Below are 9,997 nucleotides of genomic sequence, written 5' to 3'. Positions count from 1 at the left end.
AAATGATTTAAATTTTATAGAATATAGTTAGATAAATTTTTAGTCCATATAAATTAAATATTAAAATTAAAAAATGTGATATTTATAAAAATTAAAAACTGATTTTTTTTTTATTTTATAAAAACTAAAAATAAAATACAATAATTTTATAGAGACTAAAAATTTATCAAATCCTTAAAAAAACACAAAGGTAACGTTACTAAACTAATATAGAGCTATTAGAAACTCAAATTCACTATACACAATCATCACTACAAAAAGTTAGTAAAACACATATAAAATATGAAATAGATATCAAACAATTTAACATCATTCACTCTACATATGTTTGGGTGTGCATCCAATTGCGTACCATAGTTTATCATCTATGGTTCCAAAAATAGCTACAAATCAAAATCTCAATTTTGGTGCTAGTTAAATCCCCTCTCACAATAGTTCCAAACACACTAGATTACATCATTAAATTCAATTTTAAGCCTCTCGACTTTTCATCCAACCGCATATCGCATTCCATCGACCATACTTTCTAAAACAACTACGATCAAAGTTTTAATTTTGACGTGAGGTGAATGCCTCTCTCTGTAATTCCAAAAACACACCATTAAATCCATTTCCATGTCTCTTAGGGTCTCTTCGAACCCCATACCACAATTCTTCAACCATACTTTTCAAAAAAATTACAATTCAGACCTTCAATTTTGACGCATTCTGAATGACTCTCACTATGATTTCAAATACAAGCACCCACGCATATTAAATTACATCATTTATAAGTCTCTCGACACCTAACCATACTTCCATAAACAACGCAAATTGAATACTTCTCATCCTATTACAGCATTAAACCCATTTCCAAAAATCTTTAGATCTTTCCAGCCTCGAATTTCCGTATTCAGATAGTGCCATTCTCATATAATTTTTTTTGTTGAAGAGTTGTCATATTATAAGTTACACCTTTTTGTGTGTGTGAATGTTATTAGATACTCCTATCTCCTTCTGACATAATAATAATAATATAATATATTTGATCTAACACCAGACCATTATTTATCTCATCTGTCAAATTATTTCTCTTATTTCTCACTTTCAGTCTCTTTGAACAAAAAGTGAGAGAGAGTGTGTCCAGTAATGACACGGCGGGAAACGGAATTTATTTCCACCAAATAATTCCTCCCAGAAAAATTACAAAAACAATAAAACATCAACGCACACCGTATTTTCTCTCATTCTTCTATATTTTCATTCTCTTTCTCTCTGAAGAAAAAAACAACAAAACCCTAACGTTTCTCAAATTTCACTTTCTTCTTCAATGGCATTCCCTCCACAAATCGAAGAAAACGGTGGAGGAGGAGGTGCAGTAGAAGAAGACACCACAATTGATATTCACACCACCCTCGGTGCTCCCATTCGTTACCTTCCTCTCGATCATCTCTACTCCTCCACGTCACCTTGTAGTGGTTCTTCCAACGTCATGTCTAAAAAAGTTAAAGCTCGCAAACTCAACAACAACAGCAGCAGCATCAACGACAATAATAATAATAATCATAACGGTGAAGAAATTGATTCACCGATTGATAATAAAAAAACGACGTCGTCGTCTATGGTGGTTTATCCTAAACCTAAACCTAAACCACCTATTCTGTTTGTTTACTCTCGTCGGAGAAAGAGAAGTTTGTTTAAAACGACGCCGTTTTGTAATGAGTTGCAAAATTGTGAGAGGACGGTGTTGAAGAGGAGGAAAATTGGGAGTACTGAGTTGGAGAGATTAGGGGTTGATTGGAATGCGTTGGGGAAATTTGATGGACCTAGATTGAGGGAATGTCGTAATCAAATTGGGAATTCCGGTTTTGATGGAAGTAACAACAGTAACAAGTGTGGTTCTGTTGTCAAGATTCACAAGTTGTTTCCTGATTCTCGTGCTTTGAAGAGATGGGTCATGTAATTTTCTGCTTTTGCTTTCTCTTGAATTTTTTTTTTGTTTTTATTGCTTTTGTGTTTTACAAGTTTTGTTTGTTTGGATTCTAGTAACTGAGTTTGTGTTATGTTCAATGTTGCTTTAGTAGATGTTTGGTTTCATGGTAGAATAGAATCGTGACGAGTCACCATGATTTTCCAAAAGCTGCAGAGTGTAGCATATGCAAAATCATGGTGGCTCACCTGATTTGCTAATGCCACAGTGAAATCGAACATGGGGATGGATGGATGAATTTTGTTTGAATGTGTAGTAGGGAAATGAGAGTGTTTAGTTTTTTGAATAAGGCTGAGTGATTTTGTTTATGTGTGTCTATGGTTTGGTTTCTGTATGGTAGGGAGATGGAAATCTTACATTACTGTTCTTTGCACTTATTGCAGGTTGAATTTTGATGAAGCTGATCCCGAGGCTTTTATTGGATTGAAATGCAAGGTAATCTTCTGTAACCTTTGGGTTAATAATTGTTGGATGGAAATTTAAGATGTATCCATTTTTAAGTTGTAGAAGATATTACCGCCGTTATATTGATATAAAAATTTACACCTATCTAACGGGTACTACTGCCATTAGGTTGATATCAAATGAAAAATGTACCCTAATCTAACATTTGTGATATATGGTACACACACGCCCGTCATTTCAAAAAATGGATGTAATGTAGACGATCCCTTAATAATTGAATATTCATTCTGCTGCGTTCGTTTATATAACTACAGTTAATCAATTTCAACCTTGTTTTTCTTTTGTAGGTTTACTGGCCCATGGATTTAAGATCATACACTGGCTGTGTCAAAGGTTACGATAGGGAAACTAAGCTACACCATGTACGCCCTTATCTAAATTATTGATCAATTGATTTGAATAGCTTCAAACAAAAAGTTTTGTGCAGTTACGGCTATGCGTATTTGACAATGTTGCACATGTTATTTGAGATTTCATCCTTTCTTTAATGAATATTTGCAGATCGAGTATGATGATGGAGACGAGGAAGACTTAACTCTTTCAAATGAAAATGTAAAATATCATGTTTCTCGTAACGACATGGAACATTTAAAATTGAGTTATGCCAAAGTTCGTGACAACAGCGTCTCTGATTATGATGTTGAAGAGATGCTTGCACTGGCTGCAAGTATGAACGATTGTCAAGATTATGAGCCCGGGGATATCATATGGGCCAAGCTTACAGGTTTATACTCAATCTTGTTCAGTCCTTCCGTTCGCAGATTATTCTATGTGGATATCTTTTATTGCATTGATTTGTCCCAATTTTAAGAATTATTTACAAACTCTCTATAAGGAACTTTTTCTTTTATTATTATTATTATTATTATTTTATTTTTTGGTGTCATTCCATATGTATACTTTTGAAATTTATATGGCATATTAGTAACTTATGTATGATTCATACCAAAGGAGCTAGGTGTGCAGTCTACACTATGCTAATTACCTTGTTTGCTAATTACTTGCATTTTCAGTAACAATTAGATCCTGATTATTTTGTAACTGTTAAAGTAGATGTACCTTTTTATTGTTTTGTTTATGTTTATTTTGCAGGTTATGCAATGTGGCCAGCTGTTGTTCTGGATGAATCACTTGCTAGTAACTGTAAGGGTTTAAAAACACTACTAGGGGGAAGATCAGTTCCTGTCCAATTTTTTGGCACCCATGACTTTGCAAGGTTTAATAATCTGTTAAAACTAAGAAAAGTTTAGTTTTCAATGTTGACTAAGAAACTGTTTCGTTTAAGATGAACTATATTCTTTCTTCCAGAGTTAGAGTGCAACAGGTAAAATCATTTCTCAGTGGACTTCTATCAGATCTACACTCGAAGTGCAAGAAACAGAGTTTTTTTGAAGGTTTAGACGAGGCAAAAAGGTAATATTGATATTGCTTTTTCTTTTCTCTTTAATGGTTCTCACACTTGTTAACTAGAATATCAAAAGACGGAAACCTTAGACATTACCATTGCGATTTTGTTGGACTAGGTTAGTACTAATTTGCATGTTCTGCTGTTTCAGGTTCAGGTTTAGGCCCCTTATTGTGTTAGGGTGGCCTTTATACAAAAACTGCAATATGAATTAACTATATTAACTTGAGAAAGAAAGTCTGGATAAATTGCTTTTTCTTTCTATTCAGCTAGCTTTGTCGTTCATCCTGTTTAGTATGTAAATAGATTGGTCAAAGTTTTTAGTTTATACTCTCTAATTACTAGTTTTCTTAGATTAATTTCTAGTGCACTATGTTTTATGTGCATGCTTTAGTGTCTAAAGGTAGTTCTCAAGGCATTATGTGCCCCGCAATGTCACCTGCATCATCTGTGTGAATGTCCTGGCATGCTTAATCGAACAGTATTAGTCTTGATTTTCTGTAATGTAGCATTTTTAGTCATTGCTTTGATACTCAGAATTGGAGAATTTTCAGAAGGTTGCTCTAAATTTGATGGTTTTACTACTGTTTACCTTAAATAGGTATTTAAGTGCACAGAAGCTTCCTTTGGAGATGCTAGAATTGCAGAAAAGATGTACAGCCGAGGACTCTAAAAATGTAAGTGGAGAGGATGGAGGATGTACAGATTCGGGTGAAGACCATTCAAATGAAGGGACTTTAGCAGCACTTCAAAGCATCGATACTTGTCCTTATGAAGTAGGAGATTTGCAAATTCTAAGCCTTGGTAAGTTTTCAATATTACTAGCACTTCATGTTTTTTACGAATTGCTTCAATTAACCTTTTTGACCAGATCTCTTTTTTGGGTTGATGCATGCTGCATATAGCTATTTTCTGATTTCCCTTGGTGATTCCAAGAGAACCATCAAAACATAACCTTTCAATATTTTTTAATTCACTTCGAACCTATCTATTCTACCACTCAAGGGTAAATTGAGTGTTTGGAAAAGAGTTCCTGAGAATAACTTGCTCAGACAAGTTCTACAGTACAATATAGAGTATACTGTGTATTCATTTTCAACAAAAGTCGATCCCTCGGGGCGTGTTTTTGGGGTCACAGTGTTATTTCTTGGTTATTGGCAATTTGGCGACGTCCAAATGGATATCTAGCCACAATGATGCTGACTATTTTTTCTTTTTCAGGAAAGAAAGTTGGAGACTCTGCATCTTTTGGGGATGGAAGATCCATCTGGCCTGAAGGGTACACTGCAGTGAGGAAGTTCACTTCAGTTACTGGTGAAGTTTTTTTTGTTTTGTTGTGTTTTTGGTTTTACGATGTTGCATGTCATTCTTTTGTTTGAATGTTTCAAAAAAAATATTAAACATGTCATATCCTTCTCATTTGAATATTTTAATTCCAGTTTTTCTGATTCTTTAATTTTTCCTATTTTTTGTGCTTTTTGGTCGTTTAGACTCTACAGTATCTGTCCCTTATAAGATGGAGGTTTTGAGAGATCCAGAATGCAGATTCAGACCACTATTTAGAGTGACAGTTGATGGTGGTGAGCAGGTTGGTTTACTATAAGATATGACTTCGCTCTAGTAGACATGCGTTTCTCTGAAAATTGTATATTAAATTATCTGATGCTTATAATTCTGCATCTATTTTTTGGTAACATCGAGGGATATGTTGCATTTCACTTTCTCTGCCATATGTAACATAAGTAAAGCTGTAATTTTAATAGCCTTAGAGTCAAGACTATCCTCTGAGAAAACAGTTCTCAGCAATACACAAAAGAGAACAGAAATCACACCAGAAGCTGTTACAAATCTTCCAGATAACTAAGCAGCGTACGATCAAAACTTGCTCCATGACTGTCCTACCATTTAATTGTCCTATTACTAATTCTACCCTGTTTATTTTCTTATTTCTCCGAGAATGCACAAGACACATTTTAGGCTTGCTTTCTGCAGGTTCCACGACCTGGCCCCCATCTTTTGGCTTCAGGCTCGAACAGTCAGCTTTTTTTTTTCCTGTCCTTTTTAGAATGTTTTTCCCCAGTTTTGTGTCTCTGAAGAAAAATTAAAACCTATGTACAATATGGCTCTTTGATAGCAGGAATTCTGGGTTTGTTGATTGATTGTTAAACTGCTTAACTAACTTTAAATTTTGACTTGGTTTTTCCTTTATGTTGCAAAAGATAATAGAGAGTACCTCTAATGCCCATGACTTGTATTGATCTTGTTGTAAATGTTTGTTGCAGTTCGATGGTCATACACCGTCTACTTGCTGGAATCAAGTATATGAAAGGATAAGGAAATTGGAAAAGGTTGTTTCTGAAGGTTCTGTTGCTGATGGTGTGGTAGAAAGTGGCTATGAATCTGGGTCTGATATGTTTGGTTTCTCCAATCCTAAAGTGGCTAAACTTATAAAGGTGTGCTGTTTAATTATATGTTAGTTTGTTAGTTCTGAACTGGAATTGACCAGGAAATATCTTATTTTATCCCATAGAAGACATGGTGAAATAAAGATAATTTGGATTTTGATATAGCTCAATGGTGTCAACTGTCAATCAGTCCATATAGTTAAATCCAACTAGGGAGATAAGACTTGGTATTTGTTGTATGAAGAAATTTTCACTTTTGTAGTTGATGTCAACAGTTCTATTTTTTTAGCTTGTTATTTGCTGCACAAAGATAACTTTTTTTTTCTTCCCGTACTCTATAAAAAAGTTAAGCTTCATATTCTCTCTCTCTCTCTCTTTTTCTCTCCCCATTATGCAATATGCTATCTTCAGGTTACTGATCTAACTCAATTTTTTTACTATAATACACACACTTTCTACCAGTGTACCTGATCCTGTAAGTGTTATTTCCAGGGATTATCTAAATCCAAAGTCTCTTCGAAGAACTCTGTTTGCAAGTTAGGTTCTGGTTATAGACAGGTTCATATTAATTGGTTTGATCTTGATAAGTGCAATGTGTGCCATATGGATGAGGTACAGAGTCCCCTCTTTAATCCTTTAGAGTTCTTGCTTGTTTTTACATATTTGCATGTCCTTTTAATTTTGTTTTGCATTTCTGATTTTTCCATTATTCTGCTGGTAAATTTTTTTCAAGGAAAATAGAAGTATTATTTTTCTTGCTTGTTTGCCAATAATTTTATTCTATGTCCTGCTTGCTAATTGCAATTAATTTATGTTGTTAGGAGTACGAGAACAATCTGTTTCTGCAGTGCGACAAATGCCGAATGATGGTATGACCCCCATAAATCTTTTTACATCCTTTTTTCCCTATAACTGATTGTGTAACATCATTAAAGGGTTTAACATCTATCGGGTACTGCTTAATGACCTAATAAATCTACTACTTAATCCATTTATTGATGTTGAGCTGTGGGTTGTAATGTTCACTCAGGTTCATGCTAGATGCTATGGAGAACTGGAACCTGTTAATGGAAAGCTATGGTTATGCAACTTATGTCGTTCGGGTGCTCCTCCCCCACCTTGTTGCTTATGTCCACTCATAGGTATTCTGGGACTCTCTGATATTCATGCTTTGTTAAATGTTTTATTACTTGTCATTGGTTATTATAATTGAGTTTCTTCTAGGTGGTGCAATGAAACCGACAACGGATGGCCGGTGGGCTCATTTGGCTTGTGCCATGTGGATACCTGGTTTGTTTTGTGTGACTTTATGTACTCTTTTTAGACTCTTTAGTTTGCTCATGTTTGCTAAGTGTTAATTTTTTCTCTCCAGAAACTTGCTTAGCTGATGTCAAGAGAATGGAGCCTATTGATGGTTTGAGTAGAATTAGTAGGGTAGGCCTTTATAACTAATAATGCCTTTCAGTAGTCCTTTTTTTTTTTTCTGTGTTTCAAAATTTTCAAAACATTTTCATTATTTTTCTTTTACCCAATTGCTCGTGTATCATTGATCATGTTGAGTTCTATATCAGTACATAGATCAACTGTTTATCTAACTGCTTTCCCTTTAATCATGTTGCGTCTTAACAGGATCGTTGGAGGTTGTTATGCAGCATATGTGGTGTATCTTATGGTGCTTGCATCCAAGTAAGTCTTTTGAGTTTTTAGTTATAGAATATTTCCTTGGTCGACGGGAAAAATCTACCCAAAACACCAAATCCAAACGAACTAAACCACCACAAAACCACCTTATGCCTGAAGAAACAGTAAAATTACACATGAATTTCACTGTCATTTAAAAAAAAATATATATATATTTATGAATTTATGTGTGGGTGCTTCAGGCTACCTCTAATCGTAATCATCTAACTATTTTGTATGGTCAATATTAGCTTCTTTTGTCTCTCACTTGGTACACCTTGTACGCAAGCACATATGTATGTATTACACAATGCATGGGGCTTGGCCAGTATTTGTTGTACTAAGTAATTTCTTATTGTTTACTAAATTATTATAATTTTTTTTCTTTTGAAATGTCAATTCTGCATATAGTGTTCAAACAGTTCTTGTCGAGTAGCGTATCATCCACTATGTGCACGTGCAGCCGGTCTTTGCGTTGAGGTATTTTTTTCTTTATTCAATTCATTTTTATAAGTTGTGATTTTGACCTTGACAGTTTGGTGTTGGCTTTGATACAATAATTAGCTAAAAAGTTGATTTGATTGTGCATTTATTTATTTATATAATTTTATGATATACAGCTGGAGAATGAGGACAGGCTCTATCTACTTTCTGTAGATGATGATGAGGATCAGTGCATTCGCTTGCTTTCTTTCTGCAAGAAACATCGGCAGCCATCTCATGAACATTCTGTAGCCGATGAACGTGCTGGAGTTATGGGTCAATGTTCAGACTATGAACCACCACCCAATCCATCTGGTTGTGCTCGAAGTGGTATGATATTTGACAGTTGTTTTACTTGTTGAATTTGTCATTTTATATCTTTTACTTTCTTCCTCCTTTATAATAATTTGTTCAATACAAGTCGTTTAAAGTTGAATTTGCTTAACAAGACTTGTCGTTATTTTTTTGGGCAGAGCCATATGATTACTTTGGTAGGAGAGGCCGAAAAGAACCTGAAGCACTTGCAGCTGCATCATCAAAACGTTTGTTTGTGGAGAATCAACCTTACTTAGTTGGTGGATACTGCCAACATGGATTGTCGAACAACCTAGAGCCTTCTGGCAGAGGAGTCTGCTCTAAATTCTTTTGTAGCGAACAAAGGCTGAGAACCTCTATGGTTAATGCTGCAGACAGTATACTTTCCATTGCCGAGAAGTATAAGTACATGAGGGAAACCTTTCGGAAACAGTTAGCATTTGGTATGAAAAATTTTCTTTAATATTTTTGAAAGTGATGGGGAAAAGGGAATATTGTAACTTTTAGTTGAATGTTGGCTGTTACCAGCATGGAGGGTTATAATTTAAGATTTTGCAGTGGAGTGATCTGTCTGAAAGTAAATATTTGTTTTTGTTTTTTAAATTTTAGGGAAATCCAGAATTCATGGATTTGGCATCTTTGCAAAGCATCCATATAAAGGTGGAGACATGGTAAAGACAAATAAATTGCATTTGAATGAGCCTCCTTTTATCAGAACATTTCACCTGTAAATGATGGACTAATAATTTATTTTGTTTATTCAGGTGATTGAATACACCGGTGAACTTGTTAGACCTTCTATAGCTGACCGGAGAGAGCGCTTTATATACAATTCTTTGGTGGTAAGTGTTTTTGAATTATCTAATGCTAGGAACCTATGAAAAGAATTTGAAAATCGACAAAAAGAAATGAAAAAAAGAACATGTTTTTTTTGTTCTTATTGAAAGAACGAGAATAGGAGAGAGGCCTCTCCTCCAAGAGTTTCCTCTTCTAACAAAGGATTTCTGCTTTCACAAACTGCTATCTAGTGTACATAATTCTTTCTTCTTTTCTTATTTCTGTTACTTATACATGATATTCCCTCTAACTAACCAACTACCCTAATATCAAATGTGCTAGTATGAAGTTTTACATTATTGAGTGACAGCTAATTTGTTGGGAAAATGACGTGTCAAAATGTTGAACTGTTGTGGAACCTTTGATTGTCAGCAAGAAACAAGGATGTTACAACTATTGTACCTTCTTGTACAGGATTTAGTGACTTGTTTCTCTTTC

General features: G+C 34.6%; 1 protein-coding gene across 2 annotated transcripts in view; it reads left to right on the top strand.

Annotated features, from left to right (window-relative positions):
• The first annotated feature begins 1,034 nt into the window (after positions 1–1,034).
• The window catches only part of LOC101490018 (histone H3-lysine(4) N-trimethyltransferase ATX1-like), a 25,811-nt gene continuing 16,848 nt past the window's right edge, over positions 1,035–9,997 (top strand). The window contains exons 1-21 of one of the 2 annotated variants that reach the window (XM_004491981.4): positions 1,035–1,938; positions 2,353–2,404; positions 2,722–2,796; positions 2,936–3,158; positions 3,527–3,650; positions 3,743–3,847; positions 4,441–4,643; positions 5,061–5,153; positions 5,330–5,427; positions 6,122–6,292; positions 6,737–6,856; positions 7,066–7,113; positions 7,275–7,386; positions 7,469–7,534; positions 7,617–7,678; positions 7,874–7,930; positions 8,336–8,404; positions 8,545–8,737; positions 8,881–9,165; positions 9,332–9,393; positions 9,487–9,564. In XM_004491981.4, coding sequence (XP_004492038.1) covers positions 1,310–1,938; positions 2,353–2,404; positions 2,722–2,796; positions 2,936–3,158; positions 3,527–3,650; positions 3,743–3,847; positions 4,441–4,643; positions 5,061–5,153; positions 5,330–5,427; positions 6,122–6,292; positions 6,737–6,856; positions 7,066–7,113; positions 7,275–7,386; positions 7,469–7,534; positions 7,617–7,678; positions 7,874–7,930; positions 8,336–8,404; positions 8,545–8,737; positions 8,881–9,165; positions 9,332–9,393; positions 9,487–9,564 — 2,925 coding nt within the window. In that variant the 5' untranslated portion in view covers positions 1,035–1,309. The remainder of the gene's footprint in view (positions 1,939–2,352; positions 2,405–2,721; positions 2,797–2,935; positions 3,159–3,526; positions 3,651–3,742; positions 3,848–4,440; positions 4,644–5,060; positions 5,154–5,329; positions 5,428–6,121; positions 6,293–6,736; positions 6,857–7,065; positions 7,114–7,274; positions 7,387–7,468; positions 7,535–7,616; positions 7,679–7,873; positions 7,931–8,335; positions 8,405–8,544; positions 8,738–8,880; positions 9,166–9,331; positions 9,394–9,486; positions 9,565–9,997) is intronic. The other variant, XM_004491980.4, reaches the window with a different exon arrangement.

This window comes from Cicer arietinum, chromosome 3, assembly GCF_000331145.2.
Source record: "Cicer arietinum cultivar CDC Frontier isolate Library 1 chromosome 3, Cicar.CDCFrontier_v2.0, whole genome shotgun sequence".
Taxonomy (NCBI): domain Eukaryota; kingdom Viridiplantae; phylum Streptophyta; class Magnoliopsida; order Fabales; family Fabaceae; genus Cicer; species Cicer arietinum.
The sequence above is the reverse complement of the archived record's forward strand: the minus strand, read 5'-3'. Positions and strand labels throughout refer to the sequence as shown.